This window comes from Centruroides sculpturatus, unplaced genomic scaffold (assembly GCF_000671375.1).
Source record: "Centruroides sculpturatus isolate CEXI.00-Female unplaced genomic scaffold, Cexi_2.0 scaffold1253, whole genome shotgun sequence".
NCBI classification, from domain to species: Eukaryota; Metazoa; Arthropoda; class Arachnida; order Scorpiones; family Buthidae; genus Centruroides; species Centruroides sculpturatus.
In genome coordinates this window covers 171,623-192,450 of record NW_019385370.1, presented here as the reverse complement: position 1 = coordinate 192,450, position 20,828 = coordinate 171,623, and the positions used below count along the sequence as shown (strand labels likewise).

At 29.8% G+C, this 20,828-nt stretch overlaps 2 protein-coding genes across 4 annotated transcripts in view; both read right to left on the bottom strand.

Moving 5' to 3' along the window:
- Nucleotides 1–1,997: 1,997 nt before the first annotated feature.
- On the bottom strand, nucleotides 1,998–4,526 carry LOC111638235 (protein bicaudal C homolog 1-like). 3 transcript variants are annotated; one of them, XM_023383895.1, is made up of 5 exons: nucleotides 4,486–4,523; nucleotides 4,310–4,389; nucleotides 4,032–4,187; nucleotides 3,898–3,951; nucleotides 1,998–3,333 (listed from the first exon to the last, which is right to left on the bottom strand). In XM_023383895.1, exons 2-5 carry the CDS (start codon nucleotides 4,334–4,336, stop codon nucleotides 3,088–3,090), a joined length of 483 nt encoding a protein of 160 aa, XP_023239663.1. In that variant the 5' UTR covers nucleotides 4,337–4,389; nucleotides 4,486–4,523; the 3' UTR covers nucleotides 1,998–3,087. The 3 variants fall into 3 exon arrangements, with proteins under 3 accessions (XP_023239663.1, XP_023239664.1, XP_023239662.1); XM_023383896.1 differs by having other exon boundaries at nucleotides 4,268–4,526; XM_023383894.1 differs by having other exon boundaries at nucleotides 4,310–4,524.
- A 4,957-nt stretch (nucleotides 4,527–9,483) lies between these two features.
- Nucleotides 9,484–20,828, bottom strand: part of LOC111638232 (sushi, von Willebrand factor type A, EGF and pentraxin domain-containing protein 1-like) — a 90,906-nt gene continuing 79,561 nt past the window's right edge. The window contains exons 45-54 of the mRNA XM_023383891.1: nucleotides 17,783–18,050; nucleotides 15,474–15,664; nucleotides 15,216–15,389; nucleotides 14,860–15,021; nucleotides 11,791–11,949; nucleotides 11,427–11,720; nucleotides 10,299–10,500; nucleotides 10,018–10,220; nucleotides 9,827–9,940; nucleotides 9,484–9,749 (exon numbers count right to left, since the gene is read on the bottom strand). Coding sequence (XP_023239659.1) covers nucleotides 9,715–9,749; nucleotides 9,827–9,940; nucleotides 10,018–10,220; nucleotides 10,299–10,500; nucleotides 11,427–11,720; nucleotides 11,791–11,949; nucleotides 14,860–15,021; nucleotides 15,216–15,389; nucleotides 15,474–15,664; nucleotides 17,783–18,050 — 1,802 coding nt within the window. The 3' untranslated portion in view covers nucleotides 9,484–9,714. The remainder of the gene's footprint in view (nucleotides 9,750–9,826; nucleotides 9,941–10,017; nucleotides 10,221–10,298; nucleotides 10,501–11,426; nucleotides 11,721–11,790; nucleotides 11,950–14,859; nucleotides 15,022–15,215; nucleotides 15,390–15,473; nucleotides 15,665–17,782; nucleotides 18,051–20,828) is intronic.

The following is a 20,828-nucleotide window of genomic DNA, read 5'->3' as shown; positions in this document are numbered from 1 at the left end:
CCCGACTCAACCTATGGACCGAGGAGTTATCAAAATTTTCAAGGATTTATATTCTTCTTCTGTCCATTTAAATGAGGCCACAAAAAAACACGAGAAACTTCTGGAAATCTTTTAAAGAAATACAAACAGAACGTAGTTAGCAGTCACATGTTAAGCGTGTAACTTGTGGCATGTAACTTTTTAACTATGTATAAGCTTGGCATCATACAAATTCTATTCAATTTTGTTAACAATAATGCTATATCTACTAGTAGTAGTAGTAGTTGAAAGAAGGGCCTGCCTCCTGATTCCACTCAAAAGTACGACCTGGAGGTTGAAAAGATGGTGAAAGAAGAGGAAGAGAGAAGAAGGCAAGTGATGAAAAGGAGGGAAGAGTATGCTATATCTACTGCGTCAAATGCTTTAGAAAAATCTAAAGATACTGATATTATATAATTGGGCTTTTGTCTCCAAGTAGGGATGTCACTGCATGTGGGGGTGACGATTTTATTCACCCAGTTTGAAGCTTGATAACTCCTATTAAAGGGCCGAGGGATAGGGAAATAGGTCATGTGTCATATCGTATTAGATCTATAAATTCCCTCTGTCTTTTCTTAATCTCCAGAACGGAGTTACTTAGATGAAAGACGAAACTAGATATGAAATCCTTATAGAAAGGAGGCCCTAATTAATTAACTACACATGAATTTCCGATGTAAATCAGAAATCACGTTATTTCAATTCAAAAATTTCCCCTGTAACGAGTTAGATAATGGAATGTTTCTGTTGCTAACAGGAAAAGAATTATGTACAGGGGCAAGACACTAATAATTTGAGATGGAGAACATTGAATAAAATTTATTATCGTTAACAATAATATATTTATAAGTATAATTACGTAAAACATATTAGCCTAATAATACAGTAATAGTAGTAGTATTATATAAGTAGAATAGCCAGAGAAAAATAGACGATAAAAAAGAAAAGTAAACTTTATGTGATAAGAAAAAACTTACTTATTGATTAAAATAATAAGTTTACATAGTCATAGTGATAAGATAGGAAATCTACGTAATTATGTAGGATGCTGAAATAATGTCCGTTATAATAAACTATGGATAATTGTGTCGAATTATCCCCCTTTACGATGTATATTAAAGAGTATATAAGCGTAATTCATGCTTAGGGAAGAGATGTTTGGTTCACACATTAAAAAAAATCGCCTTAGAAAGAACTACGTTCATTTATACTAGTTGTAATAACTTGCATTGTTTTACTTTCCCGACTGTTGTGTAAACATAACAGGAGAAAGTATTAAAACCGTGTTAAATTTGACACTCCGAGTTCTTTGCAAATTACGTTTTGAAACCTCCTGAATCCAAAAAAAGGGAGAAAATTCCGTGGATATGTATGTGTTTTGCTTGTAGTTGTGTTGACGTTTATTTCGTTTAATATCCCTGAATGGGGTAATGATTAAGAAACGAAACTTGACACGGTAGTTTATGTATAAGGAGCATTGATAATCTAAAAATTTTGATGATTAATTAAAGGTCGAAAGGATGGGGAGATAGAAGGGGGGGTCATGTGTTATACGTCGAGTGGGGTCAGACTTAATTTATGAAGATTTTTACTCGTTATTAGCATTTACAATTTTTTATTAATTAAAAAATAAAACTCTTATCCTCAAAATTGAACTTTGAGTCATTTTATAATAATTAATTAATTTAATAATATAAATACACTATAGAACAAGTGTCAATAAATAAATTATTATAATCATTTTAATTATTTTATAATGTTGTTATATAAATATAAAATTAATACTCAAGTTTTATTACTATTCATCAAGAAATCTAAAAACAATTACATAATATAGCAAACTCTTATATAATCACTCATTTAAATATATTTTTGTCTTCCACTTTAGCCAGTAATGGATAGATATGTCAGTTACATCACACCATCTGATATAGTCCTTATTTGGTTTGTATCCCTACATATGAATATAACGAGGAGCTAATGTATCTATTTATAAAAAAAATGAAATTTTACTTTTATGAAACTAATAAAATATTACAGTTAACTTTTTTCAAAAAAAATCAAACTACGAGAGAGACAATGCAAAACAATAGTTTTAGAACAAGATCTACTGCCAAAAATCCACCTTGACACCCATCTATATAAATAACATATTTGAGATCTGTAAAAGCTGGTCATTTATGCCAGATGGTTACCGAGATGATGTTATATTTAGCAATAAAAAAGTCTATTGCTTTATAATACTGACAGAATGTGTGGGTGCAGTGCGAGGATAATTGATACTTTAATCCCAAATATCTCAACCTGACAAGGGATTTGAAAACATTTTTTCAAATTCCTTATCGGGTATTTTTTTTAATCTAATAAAGTATGTATTGAAAATTTACAGGAATCTTTGAAATTTATTGATTTGATTTTGTGATTTACGTATAGAAGAACATTAAAAAATGAATTAAAAAACGAATAATCATATCCGACATCAATTTATGTCTCCTAATATTGTTTCATGCTGTTTGAAACTATCTAGAATGCTAAAATTAAAATAAATTTACTATTTTGTATTGGACACGGTGGATATGCCAGGTGTTATTGTAATCAACCCACGTTCTCTTGAAAAGCTTCCCCATAAATCACTTGTACTCGTGTGTTATGCTCAACAATAAAGGTCTGTTGCTAAAATAAAACAGTTTCATCTATCTTATTTAAATCTGTGTCTTACAGACAAGAATAATCACTCTGTTTCATCAGAGAACTTTTAATGGAGTTCCAATACCAATTGGGAGACTGGAATATTTCAAACATGTTCAATAATCATGCTGATTATTCTTCACAATTGATGTTCAAGATATGTTAACAAATTTTTAGATGGGACAGGAAAGAATCTGAATATGATTTGATACATTGCTTTAGAATCTCACATGTGAGTAGTGATAGAATCAATAGTATAATAATAGATGCTACTAATAATAGATACATAAATTTTAAATCAAATTAAAATGTAAAATATAGAATCATCAATTGATATCAAAATGAGATGGAAAAACAAAACCTAAACAGGCGTGCTTAATTTTATAAACCCACCTGTCGATTTGATGCCACAAGCCTGTCGATGTTTCCGAGTATCTCCTCAAATTTTTCCTTTTCGGCTCTCTGACCCCTTATCACCAATATTCTTATGGAATCGGCAGGAGGATTAAATTTAAAGCTGAGATGTCGTTCCCTTATACTTCTCAAAATGTCGGAGAATACGGTCTGATTCTTTTCGTTCAGACAACGCGAGGGAATGAGCAATTTTAAAACTATCGGCATCAATTTCTGTAAATGCAAAATTATCGTAACATATTAAATAGTAAAATAAGTATAAATGCAGCTTCGAATGAGGCAGTTTTCATAGGAGTAAACAAATAAAAAGAACTATTGGTCTACATGTGATGCTTTGAGAGATATAGCAATATATTCTAGTATATAGTGTGAATAAATATCCGTATATATACTAGGTTATATAGATATATCCGGAAATAGTTAGTGAAATGGCTGTTTTGTGAGCTTTCAGTAGTCTTTCGTAAAATGGAAAACTGTTGATTTTTAGCATTATTTTTTAAAATAGTTTCGGAGTTTCTCACTTTAAAATGTTACCACATTTTTGAGGGTTTTTAAAATTCCTAGGCTGATTTCGGGAGGATTTATCTCGCAAAGGATTGCATGTAGAGCATCGGTTCTTTGAAGTTCTTATTCCTACGGGCACGGATCTGATAAGGTCCCAACCGCCTTAATCGCAGCTGCAATTTTATCGTAAAATATCCCGGCATAAATGCGAAAGTACGTAAAAATTACACAGAATATGTCGGAGAATAAATAACTTAATTCGTCGCCACTTACTCTTATGGCCAATTTAGCCCGTTCGACATTTTCTGCCATTCCGGTAAGCGTCACCTATTTTAAATTGGAATTACGTTAACAATTTACTTAATAAAACTCTGAAAAAAAAAGATAAAATAAAATTCTATTCATACTCTATTGCTTTTGACAACTCCATTTCTGTTAGAATCGGGAAAGTGAATGTGACAGTCGGTATCGCTTTTGACCTTTTGAATGGTCTCTCCTTTTTTACCGATCAAGTGGGAATGATCGGTATAGGAAATGTCCATCCTTAAGGTCACTTGGTCCTTCTGCAACAAAAAAAAAAAAAAAAAAGTTATACAATTTGAGAGTTTACTCTTTAAATAATTAAACTAAAGTGATGATGAACCTAAAGAGATTTTAAAGCATTCTTAGCGATTAATAAGTCTACCTTAACATCTAGAACTTGCATAATCATTTCCTTAGCTACTCCAACATTTATAGGCAAACCTTCTATTTTAACTTGTGGATCTGGAAATATTTCATTAAAAAACATTAAATTATTTTCAGTAAAACTTATAATAAAATTATTTTTGTAAAGAAAACCATCCATTAAAATTTAATCACTTCAAATTGGCTGGAATAAAAAGAAACTATAGGGCTAATATGGTAGGTAAGTTTGAAGATGTGGNATTCCGTTTTATATGAATTCCATGTTGTACGAGTCACTTAGAATTTACAAATACGTGTTCCAGGCTGTGAACGGCTCACGTATTTGTAAAATCTAAGTGACTCGTACAACATGGAATTCATATAAAACGGAATTATCAACAGTGTTATAGGGGGGTCGACTGTATTTGTAAAATCCTTATCCTTATAAGATCAAAACATTATTTCGGTAATATCTATCTTTTCAATTGCTTTTTATAGCAGGTAAAATAAGTGTTCGTTAACAATTATATTTATTATTTAGTGATAAGAAAGTAATGTTTTAAGCGTTTTAAATCTTAATATGGTAGTAGCCTATATTGTAAAAAAATAATTATTTGCATAAATAATTTACTTACTTTTAGAGAGAGATTTTTATTTAATTTATTACACAAGTGAACATCAGTCTAAGTAAAATAATATCATGAAAATATTAAGGATGTTACGATTTATTTAACCATAATTTTATTCAGGATATATCAATTGAATACGCCTTTTTTAAAAGACAATATAAAAACAAAACCACGAGAAATTGGCCTATATTTCTGCTTTATTTTTAGTTCTCTCTCTTAAGTTTTATATTAAAAAAATATATAAAATTTCATTAAATATTTGTTTTATTATTCTGTATAACGTGAGCATTAGCTGTGAAATTTATCTTCGATGGGATGAAAAACTTGCTTGGTTTATAGGAATTAACTAACTTGTCTTTCATTTATTTTATTGTTAAATAATTATTACAAGGCTAAATAAAGATGAAAAAATAATGTTAATATGTAGAAGATTTATGAATTTTGAATGACAATAAATATGGAATGTGATATAATAGGTTAAATGAAATAAATATGAGTTTTTGTCTCTTAAAAGTATCCACGTTGAAACCAACGATAATTTTCATTGGCAATGATTTCTTAGCTCATACTGAATCTAATAATAATAAAACTAACAGGATCTAAACAGTAATTTGATGAATAATTAAGATTTAAAGGCTGTATTCCACAATCCCCCGTAATAAAATTAAACGAAAACATACTACAAATGAAATGGGGGCTAAGTAAAACAGAACGAGAGTCGCACGAAGTGTGCTCTCTCTAAACTTATTTCGTGTCGTTTTCTCTTTTCTTTTCTGTTTTTTTAACCTTTGATTTCGTTTTAGAAACCTTATAACTCATTCTTTTCCTACAATAAATATTGTTGTTTATTAAGCTCCTCAACTCTCTCTCTCTCTTCTTGTTTGGTAAACACTGTTAGATGCCCAACCGAGATCATCTATTGTCTTTTTTTTTAACTTCTGAATTTTTCTGCATAATTTGCCTGTAGGAACTTGAAACACAGTAACAATACAGCTATACTATAATTCACGTTTTCATCCATTATATTAAAAGGAATCTTGTAAATAAATTGTTTCACGATCGTTAAAAAATCGGCTCTTATCAGCCAAGTCAATGGCGAAATTTAAAATATAAACCATCGTCAAACTAAACAAATATAAGGGTGGTTCAACTTTTGGGCTTATCAAACTATCAACTATCCCTACACCCTACTGTGTACAAACATACAAAATACACAAAGTTTTTAAGCGAATTAAACTGCTTCGAAGATCGGAGTATGAGATTAACGCGAATTTGAAGATTCAGAATGAGATAAAGACTCGAATTGTATTGATCCACTACAGATACATTGTTTGGGGGCCTCAGTTTAATAAGGAATTTAGGATACCGAAATACAATCGAAGCTTTGGTTGGGGAATGCGGAACGAAAGAAGAAAATATGGTGAAAAGAATGCAAACAACGATAAAAAGTTTAATTGGAGAAAATAAGAAATATTTGGGATAAAATATCTAATAAAAGAAATTGTCGGGCGTGTATGAAGATAATGGTAAATACACCCGAAAGAAAGAATTATGTTCGCACTTAAAAAATGTAAGAAGACAGATGCTAAGACCAAGTTTAAGTTTAGAACGAATTTATCATACGAGTAAACTTAGAGAAGTCCTCTCCTTCAAAATTAGCCATAGTAGTACGAAATTGCCTATCTCTTTTTTTTAATTTCAACAGTAATTACGAGAGACCGTAGTATGTTACCAATTTTCCTGTTTCGTTATTAGGAATTTTTGAAAAAAATACACTAATCTGAGCTTAATATTAAATCATTCATGAGAAGCAAAAATGTTACCTGAGATACGTCAAAACATAGAATTAATCCTTGATTTAGAAATAAAACGAAAACCGATGATTTTGATAATAAACGTAGAGACTTACACAATATAAAGTAATACTTGCAACACGAAAGAATGCAAATTGGCAAAAAAAAAAGAGTAGCAATACCCCGTTTATGTGTTGGTTGCACTCCACCTCATCTCTATTTTTATCGGTCCGACTCGTTAAGTAACCAACTACTGTCAAATTTATTATTAAAATTTAACCAGGTATTTTTTTTTTTTTACCTTAGATACGGTTTCTATGGCTTAATACGGAAACTATTTATTTAATTAATGTTTTTAAACTACGTCATCTTTAATCTCCTTTCAGTAAAGTTGTTCTATGTTTATCTTTAAGAACTATTAGCGAGGTTACGGCCGAAGTTTTCATCTGTAAAACGTGAACGTCGAACGTCGAGCGCCGCTACAAGATAGCGGCGCTCGACGTTCGACGTTCACGTTTGAGAGATGAAAACTTCGGCCGCAACCTCGCTAATATGAAGATGTATCTATATATATATATATTATTCAGAAGCAAGTTTTCTAGTAATTGGAATATCTTCTCATAGAAATATTTCATAGTGTAAATAACCATCGTTATTTTCTAATAGAGCTGTTAAGAGGGTGATGACTTACCATTATCAATCAGTAGAAACATCAGTCGTCCTTTTTTAAATGACGGGATGAAGAATGACGAAAACTTTTTCTCTGGCATGTTACTGGAGAAGTACATTACTGATCTCTCATAACGATTTAAAAACGCGAATTCTTGTTTTACTTGCGAAACAATTATGAACGGATCAATTTGGACTTTGTTCATTAATAGGACTTATTACAAGTCGACCCCCCTATAACACTGTTGATAATTCCGTTTTATATGAATTCCATGTTGTACGAGTCACTTAGATTTTACAAATACTTGAGACGTTCACAGCCTTACACACATATTTGTAAAATCTAAGTGACTCGTACAACATGGAATTCATATAAAACGGAATAATCAACAGTGTTATAGGGGGGTCGACTGGTATACTGGTGAAGTTTCTGATTAGCAAAGAGAGGAAATCATCTTAATCAAAAGTGAAAAACAAAATATTTTCTTTATTTTCATCTGTATTTTGACTTTTGACTAAGATTTCCTCTCTTTGCTAATCAGAAACTTCACCAGTATAAGTCCTATTAATACACAGAATCTTCAAGAACTAAATATTTATCTTGAAATTTTTAAGTAAAATTAATATTAGGAATTTTATTTATACAAAATCCCCAACTTAAATGTTATTTACAGAAGGGATATTTACTTCACCAAGTAATCTTTACCATAATTATTTTTAGATTCTACAAATTTCTCAGACATTAAAATATCCAGTTCTCACTTCCTGAACCGCGAATATCAAATATTTTTGGATATTCAATTTCACTGAAGAACCAAAATTCTTAAGAGAAATTACCATATTCGTTTGTCTTCGTGAAAACCATAATACTAACGAATATCGTAATTTCCCTTTGAAGTATTTAATAATATTTAGAATAATGTTAGTGAGACTTGTGGATTCTTCGAAATTAAATGGTTAAATTCAATTGGATTCAAATCTCTGAACTGTATCGGTTTAGAGAAAATTAGAAACGTGGAGGGTCACAGTTTTGCCCAAAATTCCGGTTAATGAAGTGGGTTTTTTTTTAAAAAAAAAAGAACGAAAGCGGCTTTATGATTGATGGGAACAAAACCTCTTCTAATTATAGACGGTACGGGGACCAAACCGGGGGATTCTTCGCCCGCTTTTCTAATTATGGCCGTATTGTCAACGTCATCAAAAAACGGATTCCGAAAAATTTACCTTTAAGATAGTCGGGAGTAATTCTCCATAAATCACTACCCCCCATCCAAACTCTCGGAGGAGAAAATTTAGCCTTCTTAGTTGAACATCCGACATCTTAATTACCTAATTTTTACTACTCACAGAAGTAGTCTTCATTGGGAATAGTTTGAATACCCAACACTATTCATTTACGTCGTTCGACAACACAGAATTTTCCGTAGAAAACACAAGATACCGAAAGTAGGAGAAGATGAATCATCACAAGAATCGATCAAAAGTAGATTTATAAATTACAAAAATTTTATTATACAACAAAACAATACGTAGAAAACACACATTCGCAATTCTGAATTTGATTTTAAAGTTTGTTTTTCCCATATTATGGGTTATATATAAAGGAATACAAATGGTAAAATGGCATTCTCGATAGTTATGGCCAATGTTATCAAATCACAGAATCGTATAAAATTTATACCTTCTGATTATAAATTGTAAAAAAAAAATTAGATATTCTAAATATAATCTAATTTATATATATATATATCTTCTGTTATTTACAAAAATATATTTTCTGTAAGTCATAATTAATCAATTAAATATTTACAATACAATATGATATAACAAAAGTTATAAAAATCCGAAATTTTTGTACAAAATTTTTAAATTATTAAAAAAAGACACGCGTTGGAATAATTTATGGTAATGTAAATATCCGACCAGATGGCGATTTATGGGTATTGCCTGCCAATTCGCCATTGTTTCCAGATCAGACTGTATCAGTTGACCCCCCTATAACACTGTTGATAATTCCGTTTTATATGAATTCCATGTTGTATGAGTCACTCAGATTTTACAAATACATGTGCCGGGCTGTGAACGGCTCATGTATTTGTAAAATCTAAGTGACTCCTATAACATGGAATTCATATAAAACGGAATTATCAGCAGTGTTATAGGGGGGTCGACTGATATTACAGGATGATCAAAATTTGCTCGGAAAAAGAAAAACAAATGATCGATTTTATCGTAATTATCCGAATCTATGCAGATAAAAAAAGACGTCGCCCAAGATTCCTGAGTATTTACTCTGACGTAACAGAGAAGGACGACCCGTTGTGGGACATTAATTACGGATGGTGATTGTCTTCTGCATCGCTGACATCTAGACTCAAATACAAAGAAAGAATTGTAGTGTTTAATGTCTTTAAGAACGATGGAAGAAATCGAAACGTGGCTTACCTTTCTTACCGTGATATTGGTGTCGACGTAGTCTATCGTAAAGCTCGTCTTTGGTGGTACCGTATAGGCTAGCGTTACTTCTACTGAGGGTGTTGGTCTTACCTTGCAAACCCTCTACGAATGTATTTGTTAGTTAGAACTTTCAGAGTATTATAAAAAAGAAAAAATGCTACCGAAAACGTTATACAAACCTTGCATGTAAGTTTCGTTATAAAAATTTGGCATCTCCCAACCGTCTTCGTCGTCTTCGTAGTAATGAGCGTAAGTACTGTGGTGAGAAGGTGCGATACTTTCGGCATAAGGAGCGGGAGCCCCGTAAAAAAAGTTGGCTTGAGAACTGGAAATGTCGTATCCCGATTCCGGAAGCTTCTGCAACTTATTCTTTCTAGACGATCTATATCAAAATGCAATCTCGTTATGCCACGTTTAAACCAGTGCAATTGTCCGTTACGTATAGGGAATAGAAACGTACCTGACACAAATCATCCAAATGAGTAAGACGAGAATGATTATGAAGATGACCGCTCCTGCTATTCCTCCGGCGATATATACAAAATCGGATTTCTTTTCGCATTTTTTACCATAGAAATTGGCAGAACAATGACATCTAGGTTCGAAAGTTTCGGTGTTTACTTCGCACTTTCCACCGTTTTCGCAGTGATTGGTGCAGACATCTGCAATGACAGTTATATATACATTTTAATCCGTTATTTATATAATAATAATAATAATAATAGCGATTTAGCGCCTCTAACAAATTGTATAGCGTGTAATATAAATGAAAATGTTGGATTACAGACTACTGTAAAGCGATCTGAATATTAAAAAAAAATATTTTTTTTACTGTATAGCTTGGTAACAGAATCTACATCATCATTCTACATTAATTATAAACAATCGCTAAATAAAACTATGAATAAATAAAAGTAAAATGAACAATCACTTTACTTTTTTTAATAACTTCTTTAGCATATTTTATGGTAAAAAAAATCTTCATTTGAAACTATAAACTTTCTTGAAACAGGCATAAAACTCACTGGAAATTCACTGGTGTAAAAGAAAACGTATTCCATATCTTATAAGTGAGAAAATTTACAACTACACACTTGATTTTGTTTTTTAATCCTAACAGCAAGTTCGATATTTCCCATTTATCACAGCGTACAAAACCTTATTTCATAAAAAGAAAAATTTGACAACTGATAGTTTTGACCCGCTCGTATAGGGTGAAGGCAGTTGGACAGTTAGTAAGCGCGGTTTCTAAATCGTTTATCGTTACTTTCTTTGAATTTATATATTTAATATTTATATTTTATGTGACGATCCTATTTCTAGCTTCTCACACGTATTAACTCCGTCAGCGAGATAATGTATGAAACTATTTACAGAACGTCGAAGGCAGTGAGATAAACACTTGGCCACTACAAAAACGATTAAACAAGTTATAGACAGATCAAAACATGCGTTAAAAAAAATACAACGCTGGATATTTATTCACATTTTCTTTACAATTACGCTAAACAAGCTGGCATTTTAAATGATTTTTCGTAATAAAAATGACTAATAAAGTTTTAAAATTATAATTTTAATTGCTACTTACCTACACACTGATTATTATCGCGTTTAAACGTAGGTTTACATTCGCAGGCGAAAGAATCGATTTCTTTATGGAACACGCAGTAGGCATTTGTTTCGCATTCTCTCATCTGTCCGTTTATGAGGCAAGGATTGAAACAGTCGTTTTCTGATAGAGAACCAGTCTGAGCTGTCGTCTTATCTTCGGGACAGGGAATACACTGAGGATCACGTTGCTCCTTACTTTGATAATTCCCTTTCGGACAAGCAACGCACTTATCGGTAGTGGTATTTAAGTAATGGCCAGGATTACACATTTCTAAGTTTTAAGAAGTTTAAATGAGACGTACATTTTAACGATTAAGAAAGATTTTAAAAATTTTATATACCCAGAGAACATTGGTTCTGACTTGTGGCCACTTTTAAAGGGGTGGTCCTTCCTGGTGGGCACTGTTCGCAAGTTGGCATTCCTTTAGTTCGATAATAACCTAAGCCACACGGTTCGCACGTCCCTTTCTCTGACAGCTGATAACCGGCCGCACATTCCTCTGTAAAATAAAACAAACAAAGAATAAAGTTTCAGTTTAAATACTAATGTATAAAATAAATCATAATAAATATATATGCAATTAATTTTCTTATGCATAATATAGATCATAATATTTCTTAATATGTCTACTGATTCTTAATTAAAACTTTTTTTAAATGTTATATACAATAATTTATCTAAATTGTGAGAAAAATTAAACAGAATTGTATATTGCAGCTTTTATAAGTTTTGTTAATCATAGTTTCAATTGTAAAAAGAATTATGTTTTAAATAAAATTCTTAATCTTAATAATTTAAATTTTAAATACAATATTTTTATCATTTCTTTTTTCTTTTGTAGAGAGAAATAAACATAAGAAATATTTAAATACTTTAAATATTCTTACAAGTTCATTAATATAAATTTGATTCTTTAAATGTCCTCCATCTTAGAGACAAGCTCAAATTGACATTATTGTAATTCCTGAATATTGATTAATATCTAAATTTAATTGCTAAATATTACAAGAAAATCAACATTTTCCAAGTGTCAGTAGAATATATTTTTTTCAAGATTAATTAATTAACTATAGCTCAAGGATTTATTTAGAATAATCATACAGACTGTAGTATTCCTCTCACTATCATTCTTCTTTAAAAGAGTTGGTTTAAACTAGAATTTTTAACAGTTGCGACAAACTCAAAATTCATGGGCAATGAGAGAGAGAGAGGGAGAGAATCATTATGGAAATTATAGTTTAATAATTTGAGGAAGGATTATAAATATCTTTGATTATTAAATACTATATTCATGAGATAAAATAAACTCTATTTTTTAGATCTTAATAAAAAAAAAAATCTAAAAATGATGTTTAATAAATGGAATAGCCAGAATCTCTCCTAACTTAAATCTAAAAGATATTTGTGGAATGTTTAAGGAAAATATATAAACAGCCTACAAAACCTATTCAGACTTTCTAAGAGCTAAAGATTACAGTGATGAGTGAGTGCAGCTATCAGTATCTTTAATTTATTTATTCTCAGCATGAATCAGTACTGTACATCAGTAAGGTGTGGTCACTTACTGTATATATTTAAATAAAAAAAAAAAATTATATATCTAAGTTTTCTAATAACTGTATGAATACTTTTGAATAAATCAGATATTTACTTTAATTATGAATTTTTAATTGCATTATATAATATTATAACTTTCGTATAAAATTTTATTTAATTCGTCTTTATATAATTTTGAAATATTTAGAAATTAATATAGTCTAGTCTAATGTTTAATTCTGTTCCAAAATATACAAATTTACAATAATTTTTTATAGCAAATATACTAATACCATATTTATTATACAAACATAAACTATAGCACAATATTCTATTAGCTAAAGATGTCACAGCCAGATTATTTATGCACTATAACAGTGCTAATTATTAAGTAATCAAATTATGTAATTTAGCCTAAAGGTGGTCACACTTAGGCTTCCATCTTGTGCTAAAAAATGATTCAAATAACATTTTCAACATTAAAGTGACAGTGTCATTTGATACAATACATTTGTATAAAATAACATTAGCATTAGTATGTTAAATCTGCTATTAAAAATGCATCTGAAGTACGGGAGAAAATATGAATATCACACTAAATAATAAACATGTATAGATTAATCGGCAAATACTTAATTAATTTAAACACTATTTTTGATATTCTTTTATTATTTTGTTCCAGTTTTTTAAAATAAAAAATGGATGGTTTCTAAATGATAATTATTATATACATTTATATAATCAATTTTTGTTATAACATTGATTCTGTTTAATATTTTAATACAAATATTAAATTTTCTTTAATGTTTATTACATGAATTTATGAAATACAATATAAATTTTAATGTAGAAATATAGGTATGACTTAAATGAAAATAAATACACTGTGTACTTAAATATGTATGAGAAATGATTGATTTATCAATCATATTTCATACATATTTAAGTATTGCTTATTTATTTAAGTATTTTTTAATGTAAATTCTCAATTGACAGCTTGATCTTTTTGACATCTTTTATTTTGGAACAACCAGAAAGCTGATGGTGCCAGTCTGGGTTGTAAAGAGAATATGAAATAACCTGTGCATGGAATACAAAAATGGATGAAACATTTGGGAAAATTTGCTAAATCTAGCTTTCATGTAGCACCATCAAATAGATTAATAGTTATGTTCTCTGCCTGTTAGAAATATTACTGGTTTTTTTTCTTTTTTAGTCAAAAGTGGGTAGAGAAAAGACACTGCAGTAGCTAAAGTTTATTATAGTGTTTTATTTTATATAAAATTCACCATTTGAGAATACTGATTTTCCTCATAATTCATATTTCTATTTGGGGTTGAGTTGTTCATTTGTGGTAGCCATCTCAAATTTTGTCTTCAGCACTTTATGAACTTGCAAAGTCTTTCACATCAATAAAAATCTATTTTCTATCTATCTGAATTTTTCTGTAGATAATTTATGTAATGTATTTTGTGAAATTTGATGATTTTAATAAACTTAGCATAGCATAATGAGTTAACTTTGTGATATACATAAATTCATGATATTAAATCATTATTACAGTCTCATGTATTGTTCTATTGATAATAATAATTCAAATAAATATCATGAGCTTATATATTGCAGAATTGCATCTTTTAATCTACTGCTTTGAACTTTGTGTCTGAATAAATGCAACTGGCCATTTTTGGTCCCTTCAAATTTGAAATTTACAGGTATATGAAAATTTTAATATAATAAAATAAATGATTTTTATGCTTTTAAAAACTGGTGACATTATTCTATACTTTCTAAGCTAATTTTATAAAAATGAAGATCTCATTTATCAGTCAACTTGCATGTATTATTTTGCAAAAACTTATAAATGTTTTACCTCTACATTCTTTAACTGATACAGCCTGATTGCTTCGTGTTGTAAGACCTGGTTTACAGGAGAAACAATTAAAAGAACCATCTGATGGTTGATAAAATCCATATCCACACGGTCTGCATATTTGAATGTTTTCATCATAATAATTTCCAGCAGAACATCTTTCTGTAAAGTTAAATTGTTCTTTAATTTTTATATTTATAAACAAATTTCAAAAGTTATGTAAGAATAAATAAATTTGCATATTAAATATATTTAATATGAAAATTTTAATATAATAATAAAACATTTAATATATAACTATGGATGTTTATGTTTGTATAAATTTTAACATTTAAAATATTTACTTTTATACATACCTTTACAATCTTCCACAGATCTGGAGCCTATGTTACTTGTTACACCTCTTTTTCCATTAACCAAAGGACATGACTTACAAAAGAGTTGTCCCATTTCATTCTGATAAGTTCCAATAGGACAAGATACACACAACTTTGTTGTGTTGTCAAAATATGTACCGATGCTACAATCAACTAAAAGAAAAACATATTTAATTTTAATAATGTTAGTATTACAAAAATTTTAATTTTAAATTCTTCATTTTAAAATTAACTTACCACAGTTTGGAGGCATAACAACTTGTCCCAAAGAACAAGAATAATCATTAACCATTGATAAAGATGTGAGATCTGGAACTACATTCGGTAAAGTATCGCGAACGTCAAAAGCAGAATCTTTAAGGACTGCTTTTTCAACAACATTTTGGACTGTCGACTGTTGTCTAGTATTCACATTGGATACAGGATCACTAAAAATATAAATTTTATAATAATTAACCAAGATGTTAGTTTCATTTTTCAATTTAAATCATATTTTCCAAATTTTATCGATTAATTTCTTCAAATCTTTTTAAACATATTTTAAGCAAAAAGTAGACTAATTTAATAATGATTTTACAGACATATCTAGATTCCACTTAAAAAATTGTTACTGTTCTAATTTAAATGTTGACAGTAACTAACATGATTTATCACAATACAAGCTGTTAAAATTGTAATGTATATTACAACAAAGTATATCAAAATAAAACACAATTTTTAATGAAAAAATTCTGTAAAGTTTAATGTGTTTGTAGTTTAAATCTAGTGATTTTCAAGAATTGATAGAATATAGAAACTAAATGTCTATTTGTTTGGCTTTATCAGTGATTAAATATATAACTTGGAACAAAATTAAAACTTAGAAATGTTTTTCTTCATACCATGTGTATCATTTATATAAAATAGATCCTTAATTTTATTAATACACTTATATACCTAACATCAAAGAACTATTGCAGAAATTTAATGAAATTTTAGGTAACCGTATCTTTTGTATTGAGTGTCACAAATGTAATGTCAAACTTGTCAAACTTATAAAATTTGACATTACATTTATAGTATTCAATATGATTATGGTCAACAATCTGCAGAAGAGTTGATGCAGATAATTTCTGCATTGGTTTTTTTTTATTATATTCGCACTACGTCTTTGCCAATATTTATTTCTTATCATTTTGATTGTATTGAAAATATACTTCACAAAATTTTTCTTGCTTCAATAAAATCCTCTGTTCTCATCACAAAAAGATTCAAGTAAGTTTATTTGCAAAACTTATTTGAAAATAAAGTTCTTTGAGAATTGTTTATCTCAAACCTTTGGTGGCAAGAACAAAGGATGTTTAACAGAATCTGAAATTGTATTCAAATAAAAAATATTTTTTGATTTTATGATAAAAGTAAGAAAATTAAGGAATTTGTTTTCCTTAATTTTTTCAAAACTATGATTTATCATATATTAAAGCAGTGTTTTCCAACCAATATATCACAAGAGTGCCTCAGGTGTGTCATGGAAATATTAAATATTTTTTTAGAATTTTGAATAAGTTCTTTTTTAAAACTTCATTTATCTTTCATCACTTTACCACTGGTCAATTGAAGGGAGAAGAAAGTATTCACTAAAATGCCAATTATTGCAAGATTTGCAGCATTACCTCTAACAAAAGTTGTGTCCATCTACATTAATGCTGGCGTACCAACTCTATAAACATTACAGCTTAAAGACCAATACTAGCTCTTTACTCATTGATTCAAATAATCTTTTTATTTCTATATTAAATTTGTAAAATTACAAGTTTTTGTCTTCATGAGTTTAATTTCCATTTTATCAAATTTTTTAAAAATCAACTGTAATTTATTTTAAATTTTAAACATTTTTATTTAAAAAATTATGGTGTGTTGCAGAGTTCGTACTAAATTGAAAGTCTGTTTCTAATACAAAATGGTTGGAAAACACTGTATTTAAGTATTGTGTAGTGAAGTTTGTGTTAATTTTTAACTTAAAATTCTTTCCTTATGTTTTTAATACATATCAACAAAAACTATTCACATCAATGCAACTAAAAAAGCTACATCATCTGTAATATAAAATTTTCCTAGCCTTAACTGCATTTAAAAAATATGTCAAGTGTTTTTGTATCTATAATGTTAACTTCTCAAATTTGCAAACAATTTAAAAATGATTACAGATAATCTATGAACATTTTAAACACCAGAGAGAGTTTAATCATGAGTAATAAATTCCCATGTTTTTGTTTCCAAAAATTTTAATTGATAGATGTGAAAATTATTTTACAAATGTGATGTAATTTGTAATTGTTCATATTGCCTGAAAAAAGAATTTGCATCATAAAATTTTTTAATGTAATAAATATTTATGTGTATTTCTGACTACAAACTATTATTCTAAGAATTTATTTCTGAAATATTAAAATGTAATTGTTATAAGATAATTGAGATTTGCTTCAAACTAATCTCTAATTTAAAATTAATTTATAGTAAAATGAATTTTAAATTTTAAATGAGATTTCTACATCAATCTGACTTACTTAACTGCGGGAAATGAAATGGTAACTACATATACGTCATTAGTTTCGGTTTGTCGCACGACTCTTCCATTTTTCCGACATTTCACAGAGGCTTGCAATCCATTGCAGGAATTAGCAGTTTCGTCAGAACATACATGCCATTCTCTGTTGACTTTCAATAAGCTGTCTATTACTCGTGAATGAAGAATCTTTCTTCCTGAATCAGAACACACGATGGATGAAAGGAAACCCATACTAACTTTAAATATCCTTTGAGCAGGTCTTTTAGCTAACAAAAAAAAAACTTGTTGTTAAGTAATAAAAATATAAACTGTTAAATTATTTTAAAAATTAGATTCTATTAAGAAAATCTATATTTTAATACATTTTCTCTTATCATATTTCCTTCAATTGTTATTTAGGACACAATGCTATGAAAAGAAACTTGGTTCAGAAACTATTAAAACTTCCATAGCAAAAAAATAAGTTAGGATAATAATTAAATATTTATAAACTTCCATTAATTCATAAAATGGGTTAGAAATTCTTTGTAAAAAATTAAATTTGAATAAAAATATAATACATTTGAATATATTCAGCTATTTAATTTTTAAAATATTTCTCATACCAATTATGTATTCTATTTTGAATATAATTTTCATCACCGTACATGCTTTTAATATTCTTTTCAAAATAATTTTTGTTTTTTAATCTAAGCAATCTTTTGACTAGTCTAATTTCAGAATACTTTTTTAGAGCTATATGATACAAAGATGGTATAACATAACTCTTTTAAATGTCAAATTTCTTGTAAAATGAATTAAATATTTTCGGAACTTTTATAATGGTGTATAATTGAACAAAGTGGGATAGAATGGTAAAATGAATATTTCAATACATTTAAATAAGAGGAAATTATACATTCACTGCCATAAAAATTAGCACACTAAGAAGAAGTTGTTGGAATCGAACAAAATTGACGTGTGTGAATTTAACAGTGATATAAGTAAGTGATTACAAAATATAAGCAAAAGGATCATTTATTACAGGAAAAACTACAAATGAAAGGAAGTTCTAGTACCCTATTGGGCCACCTCTAGCATAAATACATGATATGATACAGGCATGGATGCATACAGGTGCAATATGGTATCCTGCAGTATCTCAATCTACAGTTGCTGGAAGCAATCCTCTAGTTCGGCTAAACTCCTAGACTGTCCAACTGGCATTCCAGGTGACATGTTTGAACGATGACAAATCAGGGGACTGGGAAGGCCAGGAAAATGTGGCAATGTGGCAGAGGCAACCTTGTGACACCCTTGCTATGTGTGGTCGAGCATTATCCTGTTGGAAAATGGCTCTTGGGATCCCTGCCATGAGAAGCAACATGTGGCTACAGGATATCACTAACATATTGCTGAGCTGTCATGGTCCCTTGGATCACTATTAGAGGTGATCAGCTATCATATGTGATGGCACTAGGGTGACCACCCGTCCTACTGTGGAAGGACATGTCCTACAATTAAACCTTTTGTCCTACGTCCTACCACCTAACGGAAATGTCCTACTTTCACAGATAACTACTTCTGGGCCAATATGTAGTCATTAATAATAACAATAAACTTTTTTTTTCATATTTTTATATTAAATAATGGATACAATTGCAACAAAGAGTAGTATTTAAAACAACAGGAGTAGTATATCAATTTAAAATTATTTACTTATCAATTTTTAGTGTTTTGTGCTATTTTTACTACCGATTTTTATTGTTTAAGCTGGGTTATCAAATGTCCTACTGGAAAGCATTATAAAACTTCAAATGTCCTACTTTCACTATGTCAATATCTGGTCACCCTAGATGGCACCCCAGACCATCATACCAGCTGTGGGGATGGTGTGGCGTTCATCATGGGACCTCCACACAAACACAGCCATCATCAGTGGCCAAACTAAATCTGGATTTGTTGCTGTAGACAACACAATTCCATTCCGCTGTGGTCCAATCCCATTGGGAGTAACACCACTCTAAACGACGGCCATTACATGGCTGTCAATGACAGCACATGTAACAGCCACCACAATATCAAATGTTCCTCACCCAGGTGCCTCAAAATGGTATGGACAGACATAAGGGCCTATAATTATGGTGTCATCTGTGTCCATATGGTGGACAATGATATGATCAGCTGGGTACATACTTGTTAGAGGCCCAGGTAGTCTTCTTGGCCAGTGGGCTTGCTTAGGGCATCCTGAGCCTAGGCACTGTGTGTATGACTCTCTCTCATCCACTAGTCCCAACACCTCCACACAGTATTGTCAAGAACAGCCTAGGTGGAACTGCCACCTAGGCTGTTCTGACTGTGAGAACCACCACCTAGGAAGGTATATGTCTTCTCAACTCAATGATCCTTCTCTTATCAACTCGGTTAGTTGTTTGTATGGTCTTTGATTGTGATGTAAAAGCATCTCTAGTGATACAGCATCCCTCTGCAACATGTTAACTACAGACAGGATGCCTTTGTGTGCAATTTTTACAGGCCAAGGGGAACACAATTTAATGCCCTCTGCTGGCATTATGCAATGAGCCACCATGCTAGAACTCTAAACATTTCCATATCTGCTCGAGACTTATCTGCATGCCAACTTTCGCAGTGATATGACAACTCATTCTTGGTGCACTAATTTTTATGGCAATGCATGTATTTACATGGCAATGCATTAAACAAAGTACACCTGAAGTACAAAAACTACATGACTACAGTACCATAAAACAGAGCAAAAGTACAAAACTTAAAATAAATCAATATATCAAATAAATATTTAATAATATGCATTAAAATATTCTTATTTCATCAAAAAAATTATGAGTAATATTAAACAAACTCTTTAATACATTAGAACTATAAAATTTCTAACAATTATTATTAATTTAATGTAATAAGATTTATCATAATTATTAAGTAATATTAATGAATATTTCATTTATATTAAAAAAGTAAAATGTATAGCATAATTTTGTGAAATCAGTAAAGAATTTTGTAATAATAGAATAGTAATTTTGTAACTA

Coding starts and splice junctions, on each gene's coding strand:
- LOC111638235 (XM_023383894.1), bottom strand. CDS start 4,471: ATGGATGGTTTTCTTTACAAAAATAATTTTATTATAAGTTTTACTGAA. Junction 4,188..4,309: donor TGCAAGTTCTAGATGTTAAG/GTAGACTTATTA, acceptor TTTTTGTTGCAG/AAGGACCAAGTGACCTTAAG. Junction 3,334..3,897: donor GGGCTAAATTGGCCATAAGA/GTAAGTGGCGAC, acceptor TTGCATTTACAG/AAATTGATGCCGATAGTTTT.